Below are 26,002 nucleotides of genomic sequence, written 5' to 3' on the forward strand. Positions count from 1 at the left end.
TGTGTGTGTGTGTGACGTCGCGCTCCTCAGGAAGTAACTGTCACATCCACATTGTCCGGGAAAACACACACCAAGCGTCAAAAACATCACGGTAAGCTCAAATGCATGGTTTGAAATAAAAAGCCTGGAAGAACCGTTCAATTTCCTCCCATCCTGGATGTTTTTTCGGTGTATTTACTAATCATTGTTCAGGTGAGGGGTGTAGCGGCTGTGGTGTATGATCGATGGGAGGATGATGAGCTGCTGGCGAGGCGCTCCCCTTCAATTCACTGTTTTTACTATTCACTACTACAACATTACCTAAATTACAGTGAAGACTGTATCGTTCTGCAATATTTATTTATTTATTTGTTGATTCATGTGGGGGGAGGGCTGGCAGGTGCATCATCAGTTGATCATCACTGCACAGAAAATAATCAAATGTGCACAATCATACTGCTTTCATTCCTCTTGTATACAAGTTTAATTCATTAATATACAATATATATAGTTAATATAGGATAGTTTAATTAATTAATGCTCAGAGGAGTCATTAAACAGACTATTTTATTTAATATCTTAATGACTGACGCCAATATTTTATATATATGTTTATACGTAGACCAACACACACACATTACTGTATATTGTTTATATGTGACATTTATACAGACATTGTGCACACACACACACACACACACACACACAAAAATCATTGGCATTGGCATATATATATATATATAAATATATATATATATATATGTATATATATATATATATATATGGCTTACAACTGTTTTACAATAAAACAGCAAGCTGTATTATAGTTATTTTATAGTTATGTATAATTTTAATGTTCTAAACTCTTACATTTACTATTCTACATAACTATGATAGAATTATAATAAAACTTGCTGTTTTATTATAAAACAGTTGTAATACACACACACGCACGCACACACACACACACACACACACACACACACACACACACACACACACACACACACACACACAGACACACACACACACATATATATATATATAAAAGCAAGTTTTATTATAAATGTAGTAAACCACCACACATATTATAAAAGTATCATGTACAGCCATGTTAAAACATTACATTTATGCTCTAGCAGACATTCTTTTACATTCTTGTAAAGCATATTATGGAACGTCTCACTGATAATTAAGCTGAAACCGTGTTTTTGAGTGCACACGCCCTTGTGTCAGCTGATTTCCTCCCCCACTGAAGCATGTTCTCCTCCTCATATTGATGTTTTGTAAATCCTCTCTTACCCTATGTTGTATTTTCTGCATTTTCTAGCATTTAAACATCATTCCCCACCAAACCCCCCACCATGCCCTGTTGATTTCTTGCCTGAATAGAGTGTAACGCTGTGTATCACTGATACAGATGAGAGCCACTGTTTGATAGAGTGGTCAGAGGAGAGCAGCTGTCTTTGTGTGATTTATTTGTGCATTGTCTGCTCAGATGGACCCACAGTTGCTTACTGGTGAGCACAATGTTTTCAGCATTGCAACTGTCCTTTCTAACTGTATAACAGTGAACAGTGAATGTGTTGCAAACATCAGCATTTGCTTTCTGTGCAGAATGCATAATACAGAAATAAGCCCCCGGGGATTCAGTGCAGTTGTAGTTCATAAAGAGTGTTAATCCTGGCAGCATGTATAAGTGTTTGTTTGTCAGTCTGTCGAGGCTGTGCACACTTCTCTCTGAACTCACTCGCTGTGTATGACTATATATTGGAAGCTGCGTCACATTCAAATAGGTCTGGAGAGAAAAAGAGAGGCTGAACAAAGAGCCGGCCTTAAAGAGACCTGCTGCCTTAAATATCATCTTATATGCTAAGCATGTGAACCTTTGTGCATGAATGTTGTTCTTCAACAACAACATCCTCGCCCAGGGTACCACAGTAAAAAGAGCTCTTAAATCAGTGATCATAGCTGTACATGGCCTTTAGTAATCCAATGATTAATAACCATCAGATGGTTATTATCACAAATCCCAGTGTAATCAGGACGACTTTCTTGTATCACCCTGAAGGAGTTTATTTTGCAATAATAAAGTATTTCATCCCAGGTTTTACATTGTTGCTTACCACATAAATAAACAAATAGACATAAATATTAGTTTGAGTTTAAATTATGCAATTATGCTATTTTCAAGAATATTTCACAGCAGAATGTTGCCATTATGTCATCAGAGTCAAGTATTTCAGAGCTATATAGCAATAATTTAATGTAATTTGATTATAATAATGATTTAATATATTGAATCAAAATGCTAAAAAAATAATCAAAACACAGTGACCTGTTTCAGTTGTGTAATAAACAAAGGTGCTATTTATTTAATGTCTGAAAGGGTCAGAATATAAAGTGGCAATCAATACATGTTAATGAATACATTTATTAAATCACTATTTACATGTTAAATACATTTACATGTTAATACAATTTTGCTGATCATTCAGTGTTGGAGGGCTTTAGGACCCAGTTCTGCCTCTTTTGCTCTCCTGCAGAAGGCAGCGCAGACATTAGCGCAGTTGCACTGCTCTCACACACTTCACCTACCAACACAGATCAGTCAAACCTGCATCACACACATCTCACTCCAACTCAATCTGATGCTGGGATCCTTCTGACAGTTCACATGTTAGCAGGTTCATCAGAGCTCAGACATCCAGTAGGACCTCCTCTGGTGTCTGTCTCTGTGTCCCCTCTGGGGTTCAGTCTGTGCCTCTGCCGGAGCTGGACCAAAACGCGTATCTCTGATACTAATCGTAAGGACAAAGGCTTGAGTGATGGGAGTTAGTTGGAAATAGAGAAAGACAGACAGAGAGATAGAAAGACGGTGGGTCGGGGGGTTGAAAAGCTTTTCAGGGTTGCTGAAGCAAGGCAAGGAACCGTTGTCAACGGCGACGCAGGAGCAGCATGTCTCAGATGAAACGATACACTTACAGCAGGGTGAGTGTCATACGGTGGACATCATTTCTGTTTCCGTCTGCCACGGTACATGTGAATACATGCATGTTTTTACTTGTATTAAAGTAGAATCAGTGTGCAGTTGTGGATGATGCTGTGCAGGTGTTGTAGCATGTGTCAGGAGAGAGCATGCGTGGGCTCAGCCAGTCTTCTAGAATTTGTAAGGCTCAGCTTTTGGCTAAAATTAATTTGCTTCTGTACAAACTCCTACAATCAACTGCAGTGTATGGTTGAGGCAGTTCTTGCTGCAGGCCAGTAATGCAATTGTTGGCAGCTGTTGAGTAAAACATTAAAACAACCATGATACAGAGATGAACATGATACATTTTGATGTTCATTATTCGACTAGTGTTACTTTTTTGCCTTTACTTGATTGTCTACACTGTATGTCATGTTATCATGGACTAAAAGTGTTTTGTAAAATCATGTTAAATTTGATTCTATAAAAGGGATAGTCCACACAAAAATGAAAATGATCTCATCATTTACTCTTCCCAAGCCTGTATGACTTTCTTTGGACAAAAAGGGAAGTCATTGGGAACCGATACCATTTGGTTACCAATATTCTTTAAAATAGTATGTTTTGTGTTCTGCATTCAAAGGTCATGCAGATTTGGAACAACATGACAGTGAGTAAATGATGACGAAACTTGGCTAATATTAACAATCAAACCCTTTAACTCAACATTAGTCTTCTTTCAAACCCTTTAAATCATTTAGTTATTATTAGATCTAGACGTAAATCTTATGTCCTTTTCTTGCATGAAATATTAGACAGCACTGCTATTAACATAAAAATCCAAAATGGACTGTTAGTGAATAGTGGTGTATCCCCACAATAATAAATCCAGAATGCATTTGGGGAGCAGCCAGTGTTCCCTGTGAGGAAAACATATTAATAAACATAACTGATATGTCTTAATATGAAAAGACAAAAAGGTGAGGTATTGTATGAGGGTTAGTCCTCACCATGATAGAAAAACAAATGTGTGTGTTTATTTATTCATGTGTACTTATTGCCTGAAACCTTTTGTAGATTGTAAGAGCTTTTAAAACAGAAGTAAGTTAGTAAGTACTCAAATATATGCCTTAATTTAATATTTACAATACAATGAAAGCATGCAGGCAAAGAATTGAATGACAGCATTTAATTCATTCAAGAGCATCAGGCCTACACTGTAAAAAATTTCTTGTTGTTTTTACAAAAACTTTTTGGCAGCTGTGGTTGCCAGAATAATTTTGTAAAAATACAGAAAACTGTAAACACATTTACGTCAAAAACTGTTAATTTTACAATATAAAGCTGTAATTTACAAACAAGAAAATGTGAATATAAACCAGTAAATTCAACAACACACAAAATTAAATCTGTTTTGTACCTTGAAAATACTGACAACCACCATAATAATAAAGATGGTACTGTATAAGAGAAAGCCACATGAAGTATCAAAGCTCATCACAAGTAGCTTCACCACAAGCAGAAGTATATATTAACATATAGAAGGTGCACATTTATGGAAACACAAAACACCATCATGGTAACACACGTGATACTTAAATAATGCAAAAAACTTTCATTAAGCAACAGAAGATGTAACATAAAGCTCAAATGTACATAACTGATAACAAGAACTATTTAAAAACATGATTATTTAAACAAAATACTTTCAAACGTGGAGTGTCACGCAGGGAATTCTGGGAATATCAGTTTACAGTTTTAGACTGTAAATTATACATTGATTTGTTCTTTTTTTACTTCTAAAATCTGTATAATTAACAGAATTTTACTGTAAATTTACATTAAATGCTTTGTTAGATCTTTTACAGTTTTTCCCTGTATATAGTACGGGAACTTACTGTTAACCTATTATCAGTTTTTTTCCGTAGCGTTTTTACAAAATTTTACAGTTAAAATTACACTTATTTTTTACAGTGTAGTACACAAATCTCCTCAAACACTGACACTTTATGTTTAGGACATGACTCTCTGCCGTTTAAGCTTTAAGTTTGTGTAGGTAACTTAATATCATTCAAATTATTTGGTTTTATTTTTTTAACAATCTCCACAAGCTCCATATGAGCAATGACATTCCTAAAGCCAGAGTTTTCCTAATACTGACACAGTTAGTGACTTAATTCTGCTGAGTCACTTGTCAGTTTTCACAGCAACAGTCAGTTTGAACTCCTGTGTCCTGCATGTGAACATGACGTATCCTTCAGCTGATTTTAAAAATTAGCCAGTCACTTAATTCATTACACATTAAATATGTGCAATGAATGAACATGTCACATTTCAGTGAGCTGCTGCCAGCACAGCTCTCTTGTTTTCGATTTGCAGGAGGGGACACATCTATCACTTCTGTGCCGTTTCTATTGTTCCATTGTAACCTAATAATGTTCCCATCACTTCAGGTCATTTAGAGTTTACATTAGAGTCAGCAAGAATAATAAATAACACTGCAAATAGTGTGCCTTATCTTGTTATCTTGTACTGTGACCAGTACATATTTTTAGTATACAGTAGTTTCAGAAACTCATTTTGGACCCCAGCCTCTGTGTGATTCGAGAGAATTTAAATGATGAATTGGAAGTGAAATAGAGCAGGTCTCTCAGGGTCGGCTGGTGTGTGTGAGTTCCTGCACACTGTGACTGCAGGTAACAGTGATGTCTTCTGCAGTAAAGAATAAGGCTGCGTCAAAGACTTTTTCAGCCCTGAGCTCGGGTCTGAGTGCTCCTAAATAACCCTCAATTTTCCTCTGAGACATATAATCTGGAGGGCATGATAGACTGGTTCAGAAACCTAATGAGGAGCCTGCAAATGGCTTTAACTCCCCCAGATTGTCTGGTCACAATATTTTAACTTTATTCCACAAAATGTCTAAATGCCATTGCATTTGATAAGTTATACAGTTTGTCCCAGTCTGACTGACTGAACAGCACTGCAAACATGCTGAGATACAGTGCATCATCACCGGGACAGTTGACCTTTCGTAAGGAGCTTTAATGACGGGCATAATGCCGAATCTGCCATTTTTGTCCGACAAACAAACCAGACAGGAAAGTAGATTAAATTCGGTGGACTTGAACTGGTGAACTTAAAAAATGGTGTGAATTGACGTCTTTAGAAGATACTTTCTAATGTTTATTTATGTTTATTTCATGCTATAACTAGTATAGTAAGAAATGATCAGTTCACGTGCCGCTTCAACTAAAGCACGAGACACACTGCATGATTTGAGCAATCCTATAAGATCACCGCAAACCACACTTTGTGATATGGATCTAATAAACTTGGGTATGACCTGTTGACTCTTAGGCAATGAAGCACAAAGGCCACCATAGAAGAATAAAACGTCGTCAGTATGCACTAGTGATAAACAGAAATGTGTGAAGCACACTTTAGCAGTTTTTATGTGTGCTGAAAAAGAGGATGAAAGAGGAAGGAATAAGAGCTCGAGGTTAGCAGTTTTACTTTTTAGCACCATGTTGTTGCAACAAACACACTGTGTGCGATGATAATGGTGAATTTCTGAAACTCAGGTTTGGGTCGCAAGACCGGGACAACGTCAATTTTTGAACCTCTCTCCCTGTACGACACAGGACCACCGATTAGGAGACACGGTCACAGAAATCGCCACGATGGTTTCACAATGCCAATCTTTTGGGACAGCCAAAAATCGTGGAGTGTGTTTCGGACTTGAGGCAGTACAGTGATCTGTCATGACACATTAAAAAGCCACAAAACAGTATTTATTGTGTTTGAATTTCTGAAAAAAAAATTCAAAAAAATTTGAAAGCTGAGATTTTGTAACCTACCAAAACATTACCTATTCTGTTTTGTCTGTCCGTGTGTTGTCAGTTTCCTCTTTGCTCTGCAATTGCATTCCTTCAAACAATTTTTTCATTTTGAAATGAAACAAGTGAACTGCTTTTATTACACCATGTTTACATCGGACGTGAGAGGTGCCATGCGAAGCAGCAATAAAAAGCGCCACACAACAAGTACCCCATAGTAAACTGTTGCCTCGTTCTAGTTATGACATACTGACACAAAGTAGTCTACCTATGATTTTGCAACACGTCCCGTGTGGACAGACTTTAGCTGTTGCAGTTGGGTGTTAGTCATTGAATCATTAATTCAACCGATTTGTTCAGAAACACTGAATTAATCAGGATAAGACACACGATTACTGTGTGTTGCTTGATGTTACAAAGGTTTTGCTGTGACTTTGTTTGAAACTATTTTTGTTCACAGTAAAAATAAATGGACAATTTTGTGTATTATCACATCTGTCAGTCTATATATCTAAAATTTAGCCATTTCAAATCTAACATCTTCTTTTGGTAAACATGTTTCTTAAAAAGTGTGCTTTTACTGTAATTAAAGTTAGACAAAACCTATTTCTGCTAGATTTAATATTTTGTATCTAATGCAGACATTGATGTACTTCTACTGAATGTGTGACTAACATTCCCAAATACTTTTTAGGACTACTATATATTGAGCCAAGAACGTTTTCATCAATCTACCATTTTTGATAAAATAAGAAGGTCTTTTCGTCCCTTAAGAGTTTTCCTCTCTTGTCCCCAGGCCACCAGCAGCGGCAGCAGCAGGATGAGTTCAGATGGAGGTGGGCGGCCCGTTAAGGTGGGCTCTCTCGTTGAGGTCATCGGTAAAGGTCATCGAGGCACCGTGGCATATATTGGAAACACCCTCTTCGCCTCTGGAAAATGGGTGGGAGTCATTCTAGAGGAAGCTAAAGGCAAGAATGATGGGACTGTGCAGGGTAAACGATATTTCACCTGTCAGGAGAACCATGGGATATTTGTACGCCAGTCACAGGTACTCCCATAGATGCGTGCATATACATAAACAGTGACAGGTGAAAACATGTCAATGTTCTTTTGTTGACTTCTTAGAAACTGCTGTGACCCTCTTGCAGATCCAGTTAGTGGAAGATGGGGCTGACACGACGTCTCCTGACACACCTGATGCTGCCACCTCCAAAATGCTGAAGCGGGGTAGGCAAACAATTCCAGGCACATATCTGCTTGCAACCATATTTTTAACATTAAATTATAATGATCTCATTTTATCTTTTATTTTCTCAGAGATAATTGAAGGTCCAAAGTCAAACAAAGTGGTGAGTGAGGAAAGGGGTTTCAACATAATGAATACGTTCTTACATTGGTACTTGTGCACATTGTTTCTGTGAGACTGTGTGTGTATATTCATAACATTTTTTCCTATACAAACACTGGTGCCCTTTTGAAAAGGTGTTTAGTCTCACTAAAACAGTTTATTTTGGCCAAGAACCACCCACTCAGACAGGAAAGGTTGGTCTGACCTATCTTAAAATTTTTTTAAAATGCCATGCAGGGGCGAGTTTATCTGAAATTGTTGATACACACAATAATAGTCTGTTCTGGCACTGGCTGTACTGAAAACAGCAGAGAATTTATTAGAAATGTGTGTAGTTAGAATTTCAGAATAAATACGTACCGTTATTACTACTCAGTTCTACTAGTGAATATGCAGTTTACTTACTAGTGAAAGGCTAAAAAAAACTTGGGCATATCCATTTATTATTTCTTCCTTGAAGGTTCATTGCTATCACTTGAATTTGCAGGGCATTGGAACAAGTTTTAATGCACTGGACCCTGCTTCCTTGAGCCCATTGTGTAGGCTCTTAGAAAAGTTGTTTAGTGCCAGCCTGTCAGAATTGAGCTTATCTCATATTTGTGTGTAATATGCATTTGACAGTCTGAGAATGGACTGTGGGTATGTCATCTAAGGCTACTTTACATTTAAAGGATTGTGTATTACCTCTCTTTTCCAGAAGATGGAGATATTGTAACTCTCTTTGTCCATGACATATCGCTCATCCTGTGTCTGTGTATGTAAAAGTCAACTGTGTTTCTGATTCCCTTCTGATTTCACCTCATACATGAATTTACCAAGCATGCCTTTGCACTTTGTAATTCCTCCCAACCAAAAAATACATACTATATTGCATGAACACACATATAGTCTTTTTGCTCTTGTCCCTTGTGAAAACGAAATGTGCGTAATTGTAGGCTATTGAGTGTGCACGTCTAGTAAATGTATATAAACAATTGTCTCTTAACACACTTTAGTACCTATAAAAACTGCATTTTGTAGATTTACTTAAACGTTTTTAATGTTTATTGTTTCAATAAAACTTTGTCATGCTTTAAAGAAAAATACTTATTTTAATGTGTCCGCTAACATACTAAAACACTAAGCACAACTGTAGGGGGTTATTTGATATTACATTTAAAGATTATACATTTTAAATTAATTGCAACTTCATCCTTACAAATGTGTAATTACAAATATATTTTAATACATACTATACAGTAGAAACAATATTAAAGTATATTTTAATTTACTTGTCAGTACATACAACTGTAATAATAATAATGCAATTACACATAAAGCTACTTAAATGGATCAAAAAGCACTTTTAAGTTGCATTTACTATAAATATAATACATTTTCATTTAATGTAAATAACATATAAGGGATCTGACAATATTACATATTACATTCAGAGTACACTTTTGTATATAAGTACTCATTTTTAAAAATATGCTAAATTGTACTTATTTTTCACAGGGAATCCTAAGACTACACTCACTAATACAGACATGCATGAACACAACCTGTTTGCGTCACAGACACATAAAGTTTCTAAGATGCAAAAAGATTATTGCGCTGTTTATGTGGGAGTCTTGCTGCTTTTGTATGTGAGAGACGTTCATGCTCATTACAAACACACTGACTGATCAAATTTTAATGTGTCACCTCTTCCTCCTCCGTCTGAGTCTGCAGCGAGGAACCAAACCCAAAAAGGTGCTGCATGTTTCTCTAACCTCCGTTTCCATAGCAATGGCAATATTGAACAGCTCTGCTGCATGGCATCACACAAACAGCACATTACCTGTGTGTGTGTGTGTGTGTGTGTGTGTTCATCAGGGGTGTTTCTATATTGTTTCTGCTAATTTTATGTATATTTATTCATGTGTGCTAGAGTGCTTTGCTAGCTGGATGACAGTGTTCTTAGATGAATGTTCTTCTTTTAAATGGATATTATGAATTAGCATGCTGAGTACAATGTGTTTATGTGTGTGTGAGACAGACCTAGTGAATGTGTGAGTGAAAGAGATTTGACTTTTGGTGTGTTCAAGTTAGAGACTGCAGAATATATTTTCAAAATCCTTGAAAATAGTTAAAATAATTAGTTGTGATTATTAAATTATGATAAAAAATGTGTTTATTGTAAATAAGCATTGTTGTTTGACTATGATATAAGACTGTTTGATGAAAGACTGAGAATTTCCTTCCCTCTGAGACAAACTTTGCACTGCGGCCTGGCTTGGCATTAGCTGTCTTGTCATTAGATCACCACTGAAATATTGGATTTGAAAGCTATGTGTGTGCGTCCCAGGGTTTTCTTCTAAATGTCAGTGCTTGGGGTAATGCTGTTTAGGAGGTTATCTAGTTCAGGCTGTCAGTATGAATTGTTTGTCGCTCTTGCCCAGAGGTATAAAGTATAAATGGACATTAATGGAGAAGAGGACCTGTGTTTAACTGTCTTAAACCTTGATTCAATGTAAATAAACTCAGCTTGAATTTGGTAATAGAAACAACAGTTGGTCAGTGTGGGGTTTTAGTTTAATTTATTGCTTAAAGCTAAAGTCACAGTAAGTGTTAAGCTTACAAGCTGCTTTTTGCCAATTTTAATAATCCACCAAAGTAACTTAATCATATCCTATGGATTAAATCATAATAATTAAAGAAACTCACAAATTCTGTGTAGGAATCAGGGCTGGATGATATGGCCTAAAATTATATCACAACAGGCTATATTTCTTAATTTCAGTTGATACAATATAATTTCTATATCAATATGCTTCAGAAAACTGAAAAAAAAGTGTGAGCAACAACAAAACGTTGCTGGAGAAGGGCTTATTGAAAATGTTAATTCATTCTCTGCCAGCAGGAGGCGCTTTTGGGGCGGCAGAAACAGTGGTTTCCCTGGTAACGGCTGTACACAAAACCATGCAGCATTCATGAACACTACTTTATATCAGATAAAAAGTAAAATGTTAAAAAATGCACTATATAGCCTATTGATACTGAATTATTGTGCAGTCCTAGTAAGAATCCCAAATGATCAAGAAAACAACACAAAAATGTGCAAAAATTATATATAAATGTAAAAAAAAGTTTTTTTTCTGAGTGTATATATTATATAATACAAATATAAATAGAATTGTAGCTAATCTAATGCCTATTTTAATTTGATCTAATGCATATATATGTATATGCACACTCACTGGCCACTTTATTAGGTACACCTTACTAGTGCCGGATTGGATGCCCTTTTGCCTTCAGAACTGCTTTTATTCTTCATGGCATAGATTCAACAAAGTGTTGGAAACGCGGTTGCTGCAGATTTGTAGGCTGCACATCCATGATGCGAATCTCCCATTCCACCACATCCCAAAGCTGCTCTATTGGATTGAGATCTGATGTAAATTGGATTTGAGTAAAGTGAATTCATTGTCTTGTCCAAGAAACCAGTCTGAGATGATTTGAGCTTTGTGGCATGGTGCATTATCCTGCTGGAAGTAGCCATCAGAAGATGGGTACACTGTAGTCATAAAGGAATGGAAATGGTCAGCAACAATACTCAGGTAGACTGTGGCGTTTAAATGATGCTCAGTTGGTACTGAGTGTGCCAAGATAATATCCCTCATACCATTACATCACCAGTCTCAACCGTTGAGATAAGACAGAATGGATCTATTCTATGCTTTCATGTTCTTTATGCCAAATTCTGACGCTACCATCTGAATATCACAGCAGAAATGGAGACTCATCAGACCAGGCAACGTTTACCAATCATCTATTGTCCAATTTTGCTGAGCCTGTGTGAACTGTAGCCTCTGTTTTCTGTTGTTAGCTGACAGGAGCGGCACCCGGTGTGGTCTTCTGCTGCTGTAGCCCATCTGCTTCAGGGTTCAACATGTAGTGCATTCGGAGATGGTATTCTGCATAACTTGTTTCTAATGAGTAGCTGTTTGAGTAACTTTTGCCTTTCTATCATCTCTAACCAGTCTGCCCATTCTCCTCTGACCTCTGACATCAACAAGACATTTGTTGACATCACAGCTGCTGCTCACTGGATATTTTTTTCTTTTTCAGACCATTCTCTGTAAACCCTAGAGATGGTTGTGTGGTAAAACACATTCAAAATTTAGCAACAAGCTTGATTATATGAAACCTGTAATATTAGGTCTATTTAGTACTGAATCACAAATAATAAGCCCTAATAAATGCAGGCAATTCATTTGACATGACATATTAAGACTAGTATAGAATGCAGAGAGAAAACAAGTGAAGGTCCAGGATTATTTTTCATGTTTGTTCAGCCCTCTCTCTGTTTTCTACTACACATCACTTTTCTCTCTTGCAGAGCTGTAATGTGATATATCAATCTGTCCCCATCCTTCCCCACTACTTTCTGTAATGGATCCTCAAATAACGATGCGCCTGCTCTTATAAGCCGCAGTAATGCATTTAAGGCATACAGAAACACATTTCAGATCTTAAAATGATTTGTAAGTGAACTAAGGGTCCCATTACATATTGTTAACTGTACATATCTACATGTGTTAAACTTGAGTCTAAGTTTAAACTAGAAGTTGCTAAAACATGGTGTGCCTGCATTCACAGACTGGAGAGCCCATAGAGATACTAATGGAGTGTTGCTAGGATACAGGCCAGACTCCCATCGGTCCCGCCCTCTCTCCCTCTTTCTGCTTTTGTTCCAGCCTGTCTCTCTCTCGTCTGGAGGGAGGGGTGGATGTGTAGTGATGTAATGTGCTTGCTAGGCAGCCGTTGGCACTGAGAGCTTACGAGTGGAGAGAGCAGGAGAGCCAGAGATGGATGCAGACAGAGAGAGGCGGGCGGCTGCAGTTTAGCAGAGCCTCAAGGACAGCTTTATAATCAGAGAAGTGTTTGGAAAGGGGCTCGATTCAGTTCCGGTTGGAGAAAAAGGAGTTAATCACTGCAGTGCAGGAGAGGGGAGACATTTCAGCTGCAGCAGAGACGACCTGCAACACCGTCGCTGTGTGTGTGTGTGTGTGTGTGTGTGGCGCTAGCACTTGCCAACTGCTGTATGAGTGTGTTTGTGGCTTTGCTAGGGGCTTGACCTGCTCTCATCTCGATCTGCTGTTAATGTGACTCAATCCTTCTTCCTGCTCTTTTTCTGCACCTGGTGTGTGTGTTTGTGTGTGCACCTGTGTGTGTGTTTCCTCTTCAATCGGCAATATGATGAGACAGGCACCTACGACTCGTAAGGTACAAAAAATTGTTTACTATGTATGTGGCATGCAAGATGCTCAGTGGTTTATTGTCTAACTAAGGTGTTTGTGTGATTTTTGGAGATGATGATCTGTTTGATTGTTGGTATGTCAGCGCATGTGATAGGTTGTTTCCTATTGATCATAAGATTCATTTTAATTCAGTTGTCTTAGTGATTAGTACATTTTGTTCTCTTAATAGGTGACTATAACTAACATGATCTGATGATGTACAGTGGCCACAAAAAGTGTCTAATGTAAAAATGTTTGAATGTTTTTGTATTTTAATACAGAATATCTATATGTGGTATTTATGTTAAATGGATAAATCACAAACAAAACTTACAAGTAAAATGATTCATAAGATAACAACAAAAAATAATACAACATATTGTTCAAAATTATAAGTATCTGGACACTTTCTGATTAGTTGATCATATTCATAGTTGCTCTGACAGGACTGAAAAACTCTTTGTTTTTGTTTTTTCCAGTGGAATGAAATTAATAAGTTTGACTTTTAGGGCCACTGTATTTATATACATTATAATAAAAAGTGGGGTCAGTAAGATTATGTTGAAAGAAATTAATACATTTTAATTAAGAAAAAGTACATTAAATGTACTAAAAGAGACAGAAAAGACATTTATGATGCTACGTTTCCACCAAAATACGAAGGAGCATAACTGTTTTTAACATTGATAATAATAATAAAAACTCTTGAGATGCAAATCAACATATTACAGTGATTTCTGAAGGATCATGTGACACTGCAGACTGCAGTGATGGCTGCTGGTAATTCAGCTTTGCATCACAGGAATAAATACAATTTGAAAATATATTAAAATAGAAAATAGCTATTTACAACTGTACAAATATTTCACAATGTGCTGTTTTTACTGTATTGAAAGTAAAGTAAATGCAGCCTTAGTGAGCAAATAAAACTTATTTTAAATCTTACTGACACCAGTCTTTTGTATGATAGTGTAACTTATGTAAATGGCATACATTTTTAAAAATGTTTCATATTCTGTGTAACGTGCTGACAGTCTGTGCGTGTATGTGTGCATGCCTGTATGTAAACGAGTGCAATTGTTTGACCCGGTTGGTGCCAGGCACTCTTCTTTGTTGGCAGACAGATAGTGATATAAAGAGTTTTACTGTTTGATTCCTTACGTGCTAAAAAAAACATTTTTGATATTAAAGACAAAAGCAAGCATATCATTCATGTGATGGAAAAAAATGTGCAAGTCGTTTATTAAGGCTCACACAGCTTCTTCAGTTCTCTTTTAATGCATGTGCCTTTCTTTCTGTTTCTAATCTTTGCTATAAATGTGTTTTCTCCTATTTTTCCTTGATTCTCCATTTTTCATCTGTCTGCTGACCTGTGGTGGTCAAATATCTTTAAACATTTGTCTTCTCCTCAGACCACCACCAGAAGGCCCAAGGTGAGCTCGGCCCTGCAGGTCACATCTGTGTGCGCTTGTGTTTGCTAAATTAAAGTTTGTAGTTGATGTGGTTCATCAGAGAGTTTTTCAGTGATCTGTGTGTGTGTCTTTCAGCAAACGCGGGCTGGAGTGGGGGTGAAGCTGGGCTCAGGATCAGCTTCTGCTGGAGAGATGAGCAGCAGTGAACCCAGCACACCTGCCCAAACACCACTGGCTGCTCCAGTTATACCTTCACCTGTGGGATCGCTGCTCTCACCCGGGGCTCCTCCCATCCCGGGACCCACCAAGGTCACACATACAGACACAAATATAACCACTACTTTCATTCTTTCTTTATTTTCAAACTAGAAAGTATTCATTTTTGCATTATTTTTAATTGTCAAGGTCACAGATGTTATGCAAAGTTCAACAAAAGGCTATTTACCTGTTTACTGATTACAAATGGGTGTTATATAGAAGGTTCAGAACTATTGAGCGACAAAAACCACAGCACGACCCTTTTCTCACATTCATGTAAATGTGAAAGGTCTTACAGTGTCCGCACTCTGCATGCATGCATTCACTCTCTTGAAGGAAGAGGAGTCACTGCGTGGCCAGGTGAAGGACCTGGAGGAGAAGCTGGAGACGCTGAAGATGAAGAGGACAGAAGACAAGGCAAAGCTGAAGGAGCTTGAGAAACACAAGATTCAACTGGAGCAGCTGCAGGAGTGGAAGAGTAAGATGCAGGAACAACAAAATGAACTGCAGAAACATCTCAAGGAGGCCAAGAAGGTATCAAGTTACTGCACAGGAATCTATCACGATAAGTGTCAGAGTGTGGATAATGAAAGTGGCTGATATCCTCCTGTTACGCAGGAAGCTAAGGAAGCTCTTGAAGCTAAAGAGCGCTACATGGAAGAGATGGCGGATACAGCAGATGCCATTGAGATGGCCACTCTGGATAAGGAAATGGCTGAAGAGCGGGCCGAGTCACTGCAACTGGAGGCTGACGCTCTAAAAGAGAGAGTGGAGGAGCTGACCATGGACTTGGAGATACTCAAACATGAGATAGAGGAAAAAGGTACAAACACACCTAAACATACGCTAGTCTGGGCACAGGTGTGATGGCAAAGCTACTCATTCAGCAGCCTTTCTCCAGTTGTCAGAGTAATTTTTCTTTTTTTTCTTTTTATGAATAGAACGTTCAAAAGAACAGCACTCATTTTGAAATTGTTTGAAACATTATATACATCTTCACTGACACTTTTGAACAATCGAATGAGTCCTTGAGGAATTAATGTATTTAATTATTTACAAAAAACAAATGTCATTGATCCCAAAATTTCACAGTACATATGCGTGTTAGTATTCAATGATGAACCTATAAAAACTGGCCTGCAGGATCAGATGGAGCAGCGTCTAGTTACCATGTGAAGCAGTTAGAGGAGCAGAATGCTCGACTGAAGGAGGCTTTGGTGAGGTAAGTGTGTAAGGACGAGTCCCGTGGTTCACATCAGTGTTGTTTGACTTTGGTTGTGCTCTGTGAAGATCCTGATCTCAACTGTTTTGTGCATTAGGATGCGTGACTTGTCTGCATCAGAGAAACAAGAGCATGCGAAGCAACAGAAGCTAATGGAAAAGAAGAATTTTGAGCTGGATGCGCTGAGATGCCAGAAAGAGAACCTACAGGAGGAAATGAAGATGGCTGAGAAAACAGTTGATGAGCTCAAAGAGCAAGTGAGTGGTGCCACTATTAACACTGAAAGATGTAATGAGAGTTATAAAAAAGAGTGTATAAAAATGCTGCATATTCTTCACTGTGTAAATTAAATATACATTTCTTCTTATTAAAGTTGTAAAGGTGATTTAGTCAAGATCAGTGACCCCCCTAGTCATAGATGTGGTAATGATCACTCGAATATGTGTGTGCCCGTGTGTCAGGTGGATGCTGCGCTCGGGGCGGAGGAGATGGTGGAGATGTTGACGGAGCGTAATCTAGACCTGGAGGAGAAAGTACGGGAGCTCAGAGAAACCGTCACAGATCTGGTGAGTGTTCAAAGAGTTTGTTTAGAAGTGTATGCCATGATGTAACCGTATACTGAGGTTTGTGTACATGTGCTGAGGTAGGAAGCCATCAATGAGATGAATGATGAGCTGCAGGAGAACGCCAGAGAGACGGAGCTGGAGTTGAGAGAGCAGTTGGATCTGAGTGCTGCCAGCGTCAGGGAGGTGGAGAAGCGGGTGGAGGCGGCACAAGAAACAGTGGCAGACTACCAGCAGACCATCCAGAAATACAGAGAGCTCACCGCACACCTACAGGTGCCGCTGTGCTTCACAACATACGATCCTCACCACATTAATACAGCTTAAAATGCAGACCTCATAAATCAAATGGGGCATGTACATCACATAGTTTGTGTGTGTGTGGAGCAGGAGGTGAACAGGGAGCTGATGAGCCAACAGGAAGCCAGCACCGAGCAGCAGCAACAGCCTGCAGAGATCTTCGATTTCAAGATCAAATTTGCAGAAACCAAAGCTTACGCCAAGGTGAATCTATACAGTATTTCAATACGCTGCTATTCAAGATCCAATTCACATTTATTTAAATTCAAGACTTACTAAAACATCCAGGTAATGAAATGTTCAGACAACCTCTTTATTAAAAAAAATTGCTTCTTTTTTATGTAGTCCTGTGATTTTTAATAAACAGATGAAATTCACAAACTAATTCATGATCGTTTTTTAATGAGTCAGTTGAACTGTCTGAACTGAACACAGGGGTCATTGTTTTTTTATTTTTTATTATGAACTGAATTGTTAGATGATTCATTTCTTCACTGAACTGCAGGATATTACTGTATGTTGTACTCAAAATGAGCCAGAGGTTAATTGCTGACTTGTATGACAATATGACAATATGATTAGCTGAGTAGCAATAAAATACATTCAACATTTTAAGTGGATCAAAAAAGTTCATCAAAGTTGTCCTAAGACAAGAATGCATTTTGGTATTAGGACAACTTTGATGAAAGATTTTGATCCACTTCAAATGTTGACTAGTGTATATTACTGTTCAAAAGTTTGGGGTTTGCAAGATTTTTTAATCGTTTGTTAATACTAATAATAGCACATTAATAGCACAGATGTGTTAAACGGACAGTAAAAACATTTTTTTTTTTAAACATAATGTTCCGAAATATTTCTTATTCAAATAAAAATGTATAAACATTTCTATTGTTTTTACTTTATTTTCTTACCTACAAAGATGCTTATCTACCACAAACTCTTAGGTAGTACTAGTTATGTTTTTGTGTTGTTGGAGGATGGATGCCCCCTGTTGGTAAAAAAATAAAATTAACACTCCAGATGTTTGTGCCTCTCTGTTTGTAATTCTAGGCCATAGAAATGGAGCTGCGTAAAATGGAGGTAGCTCAGGCTAACAGACAGGTGTCACTGCTGATTTCCTTCATGCCTGACTCCTTCCTGAAACACGGAGGAGACCACGACTGTATCCTGGCTCTGCTGCTCATCCCACGACTCATCTGCAAGGTCAACTTTCTGAATATACGTCTTGCTAACCACTAAACCATGGTCATTCCAGTCTACTGTGTGCTTTCCGTGAGTTTTGATTGAATGTGTTTGTGCATGTCTGCTGTAGGCAGAGCTGATCAGTAAGCAGGCTCAGGAGAAGTTTGAGTTGACTGAGACGTGCTTTCAGAAGCCCGGCATGAGAGGAGCCGCCGGAGAGCAGCTGAGCTTTGCTGCTGGACTCGTCTATTCTCTCACACTGCTACAGGCAACCCTGCACAAATATGAACAGTCAGTTTGCCTAAACTTACACACACTTTCTAACATCCTCAAGAGCATTAAAGGCTTCATGAATGATGGCCTTATTTTCTGTTGGGGTAGAGCACCTCAGAAGTCTTGTGCCTCTCTTTATCTGTCATGTGCAGTGCTCTGAGTCAGTGCAGTGTGGAGATGTACAAGCGTGTGGGTTCTCTGTACTCTGAGATGAGCGTTCATGAGCGATCCCTGGATTTCCTCATAGACCTCCTATATAAAGACTTGCTGGATGAAACCGTCAATGTGGAACCCCTCACCAAAGCTATTAAATACTATCAGGTATCGCAGCACAATGCCATTTTGTAGCACTTGCATTGCAGAACTGTACTAATATTCCTCATATATTAATATATTTTCATTTTTCTTCTTTAGAATTTTTTAGAGCACCTTCCAATAATTCACTCTTATGCTCTCCAAGACAGCATTTATTTGATAAAAAAAAAACAGTAGTGTTTTTATGAATCTAAATGTTGTTAATGTCTATTTTGATCAGTTTAATGTCTCCATCCTTGCTGAATCAAACATATTAATTTCTTTAAAAAAATTGATGTTACTGTAGATATATCAGACTTATCTCCTTGATAGAAACTACTGACGCTGTCATTGCTATTGCTATATTATTCACATATGACATTGTGCTTGGTCAAAGTTAATAAGCTGACATTCTCATACCCATCTGACAGAAAAAATATTTTCACTCAGTATCATGACTGCAGTAAAGCATCTCCCATGCCAAAGACTGAAACCTAAGCTTACCTAGTGAACTACTATTGGTCTTTCAAGCTCTGGCTGTATCCTCAAATATGCCATTAGAGATATTTATTGACATGCACGTCTCCTTTGTTGTAGCACCTTTACAGTATTCATCTCGCTGGACAGCTTGAGGACTGTACCATGCAGCTGGCAGACCACATCAAAGTAAGCAACTCACTTAGACAAACTCAAAGAGAGAGACCCGGATCGGTACACATCCCTTTAACACATCTTCACGTGTCTGTTTAGTTTACCCAGAGTGCTCTGGACTGTATGGCAGTAGAGGTCGGGCGTCTGAGGGCCTTCATACAGACAGGGCAGGACGAGGAAACATTTTGTGTGCTGCTGAAGGATCTGGACACTTCCTGTAGTGACATACGACAGTTCTGCAAGAAGATCCGTCGTCGCATGCCAGGCACAGACGCACCAGGCATCCCTGCCGCCCTCAGCTTTGGACCACAGGTGATGTGCAGCCCTCATGTTCATATTATCTAGACATTCGATTGTTTCTGTACCTTTGATAGCTAAGGCTTCCACTGATGTAGGTGTGTGAGACCCTGGCTGACAGCAGAAGGCAGCTGGCCTGGGTGAATGCAGTGCTGCAGGAAGTGGCAGCGGCAGCCGCTCAACTCATCGCCCCTCTCAGCGAACACGAGGGACTGCCAGCCGTCAAACTGGAAGACATGGCCTTTAAAGCAGCTGAACAGGTATACAGTACAAAACAAGTGTGGGTCACCACAAAAAAATAAAATAAAAATAACATACAAAATGTTTAAGTCTTTTATGTTCACCAAGACTGATCAGTAATGCAGTGGAAACGGTTACATTTTGAAATATGATTACAGTTATAAATAAATGTTTTCTTTTTTAATATATTGTAATTTGAATAAAGTAATGCAATTTTTTTCTGCGATGGCAAAGTTGAATTTTCAGCATCATTACTCCAGTCACATGATCCTTTAGAAATAATTATGATATGCTGATTTGCTGCTCAAGAAACATCAAGAAACAACTGTGCTGCTTAATATTTTTGGAAACTGCTAAGTTGTATTTTTTTTTAGAATTTTTGATGAATATAAACTAAAAAAGAACAGTATTTATTTGAAATCTAAATATTTTGTAACAGTATAAATGTCTTTACTGCTGCATTTGATCAGTTTAATATGACCCCAGAGCTGTGAACGATTAGGTCATTTTTTTTTTTTTTTTTGACAATTATTAATTAAGTGCTTAATTATTAAGCACATAATACGTTTGGACATTTTATATTTAAGCAATTCTCATTGCTGTCACTTATTTTTTATAAAAATATATTATTTTTTAAATAATGTTTTTATTCAAATAAGCATTAATATAATATAATATAATATAATAGCAAATGGGGATGTAATGTTATCTTCTTTTTTTTCAGATCTATGGGTCACAGGGCATAAACCCTCAAGAGTGTCTGCGCCAGTCATGCAGTGTGGTCATAGCCACCATGAACAAGATGGCTACTGCTATGCAGGAGGGAGAATATGACTCTGAAAGACCTCATAATACAGTGCGTCTGAGCTCAGTCTGCCTGTCGAACCCTACGGCTATGAATCTGTGTGCTTGTGTCTCAATGTGCATGTATTGTTTTAGGTATCGCCTGTGGAAGTCCGAGCAGCAGCACTGAGGGCAGAAATCACTGATGCTGAAGGACTCGGCCTCAAACTTGAAGACAGAGAAACTGTCATCAAAGAGCTCAAGAAATCCCTTAAAATAAAGGTAGAAGAAATCATACTCAGACTTGCCAAGAGGCATTAAGATAACAAAAGCTTGAAATAGTGTCGAAATGGTGTTGTTTCTAGGGAGAGGAACTGAGCGAGGCTAATGTGCGTCTCAGTTTATTGGAGAAAAAGCTGGACAGTTCGTCTAAAGATGCGGATGAGCGAGTAGAGAAGATCCAGATGGTCCTAGATGAGACCGTTTCGCTCCTGAAAAAGAAGGAAAAGTAAGTGATGACAAAGAGGGTTGTTGCACATAACTCCTAATGTGGGTCTTAATGTCCCATTATAGAAATGGGGAAATTATATTCTTTTAATATGGGTATTATAATCTGTAGGGAGTTTGAAGAGACCATGGATGCTCTCCAGGCTGACATAGACCAACTAGAGGCAGAGAAAGCAGAGCTCAAGCAGAGAATCAACAGCCAATCAAAGATGACCATGGAGGGCCTGAGAGGAAGTCAAGGCTCTGGCATCGCCTCTGTTGTGACTTGTGGCATCACTGCAGGTGGGAGACCAATAAGGGAATCAGTTTAACTTAAACACTAAGCTAAAATGTCTTAAGTCTTTATTTTAAATGGTCTAATATGTCTTCCATTTTTTCTATTCCTTTTAGAAGAACAAAAAGGTAAATTTGTTGTCAGTGTGACATTTATATCTCTTCACTCTCTTTTCCTCTCCCTCATGGTCTCTCTGTGAGCTTTATGTGTGCATGAATGTTATTCTTGCTTATATTGTCCTTTTACGAGTTGCATGGACTGCAAACAAGAGCCATGCAATAAGTGACCATAACATAGTGTCATTTATTGCACAGAATACTCTTTAATATATTTAAGTAGTATTATGTATTATATTCAACAGTGTAGTTTCCTTCCTCACAGCTTACATGCTATTTCATGCCTGCAATAAAACTCTCTGTGGACTCTTTCTTCTCATATATTATATTATTTAGCCATCTAACAAGTATGATAATTTAAAGACAACTAGACATTAAAGCAAAAAAAAAAAAAAAAAAAAAAATAATAATAATAATAGGGGTTTATTTTTTTATAACGTGTATTATCACTTATATATATATGTACTTTGTAAATCAATATAATATTTGAAATCTCATTTATTGCATCTGTTTTATCATCTCTATTTAGTGATGCATTGAAATAACCTAAATGGATTTAATATTTTACACCCAGAAAATGCCCCCTTTGAAATAATATAATATTTTAATAAACACTAACATGGCGAGTGTTTGGGGTTGGTACATTTTTTTGTTTTTCAAAGAAGTTCACCAAGGCTGCTACTGTAAAACAGTATTATTGTGAAATTTTTATTTATTTCTGTGATGCAAAGCTGAATTTTCAGCAACATTAGTCTTCAGTGTCGCATGATCCTTTAGAAATATGTTGATTTGCTGCACGGCTTTTCATCCTTAATATTTTTGTGCAAACTGATATTTGGTTCTGATTTTTTTCTAAAAGGCTCTACTGTTAAATAAAAGTATTAATTTCTAAAAAAAAAATTCTGATCTCAAGCTTTTGAACTGCTGTGTATATACAGTATTTTTTATATTTTAGAAGAACACATGAGTTGTCTCTGTATTTGTAAACATGTAATTTGTTGCATGTTAAAGGTGTTTGTGCAGCTGCCGGAGTGCAAGTGATAGATTCTCCACTGCTGACTCAGCAGATCGAAGCTCAGCGACTCAGTATAAAGCACCTGAAGAACGAGAACAACAGACTAAAGGTCTCCGCTACTGCTTCACAAGCACATTTCCCCAATGCAGGCCCTGAAGATTTATTCTCACTTTTGTTTTTGTGTGTGTTTATGTGGACCGCAGGCTGAAAAGATGCGTGCTCAGCTGGCATCTCTTCCTCCTCTGAACGTGCCAAAGCTGGGCTGGCGAGAGGGCTGCAGGCCCGAGGTGCTGTCCAGCGCCCTCTACCGCAAAACAGACCAACTGCTGGATACTCTCCTCCAGATGAGTGCCAATGTGAAAGTGGTGGACATCACTGGGAAATCTCCAGGTCTGGCATAATTACACTTACATTTTGATTTCTATTGTTATATAGTAATTATTCTACAGTGCTTGTGTTTTCATTAACAGTGAGTCCCAGTGCGCAGCTCCTGGAGCAAACAGCAAGACTGCAGTCACTCAGTGAAACACTCGATAGGCTTAAGGTAAACCAAAAATGATTCGAAACCATCAAGTCATCATTAAAATGTCTCTTGCACTTATTTAAGCAACATATTTCTCTGAAGGATGAGGTTGCTGAACATGTAGTGACTCACAGGCCGGGTGCTCAAGCCTCGTCTGATTTTGCCACTTTTCCCTGCACTTCCTTTGTGAAGGTAAGACAAATACACAAAATGTACATTGTTTGGGTCTACATAAATCCGTTATTCGTTCTCCTTCTGCTCTCAGGCAAAAGAGGAGAAGAAAGGGGATGCTGTGTTAGTCGGTCGTGTGATGGTGCCTTGCGCCCGAGGACAGGAAGAGATGCATCGTCTAGTGCTTTCAAAGATACAGTTACAGAGAGTTCATCGCCTTCTCCAGACTTAAAATAACCCCAAAATACAAACTTACTCACATTCAGTCTTCAAAATTGAAACAACAGATATAATGGAGGATGTATCTGGTGCCACAATCCAATATCAAAAAACACGATAGATCAAGTCAAGCATTTTGAAAGCTTTCGATTATATATTCCACGCCAAATCTGTAATATGATACATAAAATAAATTTAAATATAAATAAATTCAAAATTTATGCATTTAGCAGACGCTTTTATCCAAAGCGACTTACAGTGCATTCAGGCTATCAATTTTTACATATCGTGTTCCTGGGGAATCGAACCCCCAGACTATAGATTTCCAACATGAGTGATTCTGAGGACGCTTTAACAATTAGACTTTATTCAGCATGATCTCTGCTGCTTTATATCTGTATCCATTTGATCTTTCTCTTCCTGATTTGGATTCCCATTGATCCATGTTTAGAATTATTTAGCTAAAATGATTGCAGTTCAAATTGTGCATGTTTGTAATCAGTGGTGCTTCATAAGTGATTTGACGTAAAGTGATAGCTGACCCCAAAATGAGAATTTTCTTATTAATTACTCATCCTCATGTCATACCAAACCCACAAGACCTCTGTTCATCTTCAGAACATGCGTCATTATACTCTTGTGAATGTGTAGTGGAGACTGACATAGAAGAGAAGAAATTGTTGAATAAAGTCGTTATTTTCTCTCTTTTTTTTTCTTTGCGCACAAAAAGTATTCCTGTAGCATCGTAAAATTAAGGTTGAACCACTGATGTCACAAGGATGATTTTAACGATGTCCTTACTATATTTCTTGGCCTTTGTTTCAGTTGTGTTGCTGTCTATGCAGGGTCAGAAAGTTTTTGGATTTCATCAAAAATATCTTAATTTGTGTTCCGAAGATGAATGAAGGTCTTATGGGTTAGGACTGACATGAGGGTGAGTAATTAATGACAGAATTATAATTTTGGGGGGAACTTTTTCTTAAAAATTTTGAACTGGCGGGCGATAAAACAGGAAAAATGCCAATGAAGTGGAGAAGTCATGTGATTTGACCAGTAAACATCCACCCGAAAACTCTAGAAACCACATAGCAATTGCAGTGCAACATACCAAGAACATTTTACTCTTATAGCATCTTATAGCATTGCTTTAGCAACTACCTGAAGCACCTGTGTGCATCAAGTCCTGCATGTACAAGCATCGCGTACATTATCTTCATAAATCATAAAAATCTAGGTCTCATTTGTGGTTGTTCGTCAAATTTTCATTGGCAAAATCCAGCCATTTCAACTGGGAATCCACCCAACTGGAAATTATGCATAAGAGCGAAATAATTCCCCATTCAGATTTCATAACAGATTCAAGTTGGCCATGTGGATTGACAGCATTAACCAAAAGCAAGCTGCTTGGTTTGAAAGTGACTTCTGTGTGAGCTTTGGCTCACAAAATTTCACTGAAATGTTGCTAATTTGAATGCACCTCAATTTTCAAGTGTTTCAAATCTTTTTCAAACCTATGATTTGTCATTTTATACATGCAGTGTTTACAGAACCTTTAGAATCAGGAGGCCAATGGTGAATAAAATCCCAATCTTTGGTCTTTATTTATGTACTGTAAACAAGCACACATTGAATGGTTCAATGTAGGACTGCTTAGTTTTTCTCTTTAAATCAGATCAGATGCTACTTTATCAGTGATTCCTTGGCACAACCCTCTTCATGTACTCATAACAATTTCTCAAGCATCAGATAGGAAGGATAATATGTTCTCATTCACTTTTCAAATATATAATAACAGTCAAAGATTTAAAAGCTCTTTGTGCTTGACTATGTTGATTGAATGTGCCATGCCGATGTGCTTTTGTAAAGAAAATACAATACAAATTTGAATGAATGATCAGACTGAGTGCCAAGCAAGGAATGGATGACATCAGGTGAATGCTGCTGAGGGTAAAAATAGAGAAGACATCATTAAACAATATTTATTAACTGTTGAATATTTGCTTCAAGAGATTGTCAATATTCAAGTGGTCTTAAGTTAGCAATTGTTAGCTTTGTTACTATTGTCTAAGTTATTAACCTGTTATTAAACCGTATAAAGTGCATAATGTTGCTTCCAGTATTGTTGAATGTGTTGGCATCTTATATAATGTGAGTCAATGAAATAAATTGTCAGAAAAGCTCGCATCGTTTGAATTTCAGTATTTTAATTAAAATATTTTTATATATTTATTTTTCATGTGTAACTTAACACTCCTCATTGGCCCAAACTGCTTCTAGAAAGAGCTTGCATAGATAAAACTAATG

At 37.7% G+C, this 26,002-nt stretch overlaps 1 protein-coding gene across 5 annotated transcripts; it reads left to right on the plus strand.

Moving 5' to 3' along the window:
* Positions 1 to 12: 12 nt before the first annotated feature.
* LOC127970749 (dynactin subunit 1-like) lies at positions 13 to 25,880 on the plus strand. Of its 5 annotated transcripts, none has more exons than XM_052573454.1 (31): positions 13 to 91; positions 7,580 to 7,831; positions 7,932 to 8,010; positions 8,101 to 8,132; positions 9,845 to 9,865; positions 13,364 to 13,381; positions 14,808 to 14,828; positions 14,943 to 15,116; positions 15,402 to 15,599; positions 15,684 to 15,888; positions 16,209 to 16,287; positions 16,385 to 16,544; positions 16,749 to 16,853; positions 16,935 to 17,126; positions 17,241 to 17,354; positions 18,204 to 18,356; positions 18,466 to 18,626; positions 18,761 to 18,929; positions 19,500 to 19,568; positions 19,653 to 19,865; positions 19,949 to 20,110; positions 20,815 to 20,946; positions 21,030 to 21,155; positions 21,239 to 21,381; positions 21,493 to 21,662; positions 21,771 to 21,782; positions 22,782 to 22,894; positions 22,989 to 23,175; positions 23,256 to 23,329; positions 23,411 to 23,500; positions 23,574 to 25,880. In XM_052573454.1, exons 2-31 carry the CDS (start codon positions 7,604 to 7,606, stop codon positions 23,709 to 23,711), a joined length of 3,738 nt encoding a protein of 1,245 aa, XP_052429414.1. In that variant the 5' UTR covers positions 13 to 91; positions 7,580 to 7,603; the 3' UTR covers positions 23,712 to 25,880. The 5 variants fall into 5 exon arrangements, with proteins under 5 accessions (XP_052429414.1, XP_052429412.1, XP_052429413.1 ...); XM_052573452.1 differs by lacking the exon at positions 13 to 91 and adding an exon at positions 2,540 to 2,970; XM_052573453.1 differs by lacking the exons at positions 13 to 91; positions 9,845 to 9,865 and adding an exon at positions 2,540 to 2,970.
* Positions 25,881 to 26,002: the final 122 nt, after the last annotated feature.

Source organism: Carassius gibelio, chromosome B13 (genome assembly GCF_023724105.1).
Source record: "Carassius gibelio isolate Cgi1373 ecotype wild population from Czech Republic chromosome B13, carGib1.2-hapl.c, whole genome shotgun sequence".
Lineage (NCBI taxonomy): Eukaryota > Metazoa > Chordata > Actinopteri > Cypriniformes > Cyprinidae > Carassius > Carassius gibelio.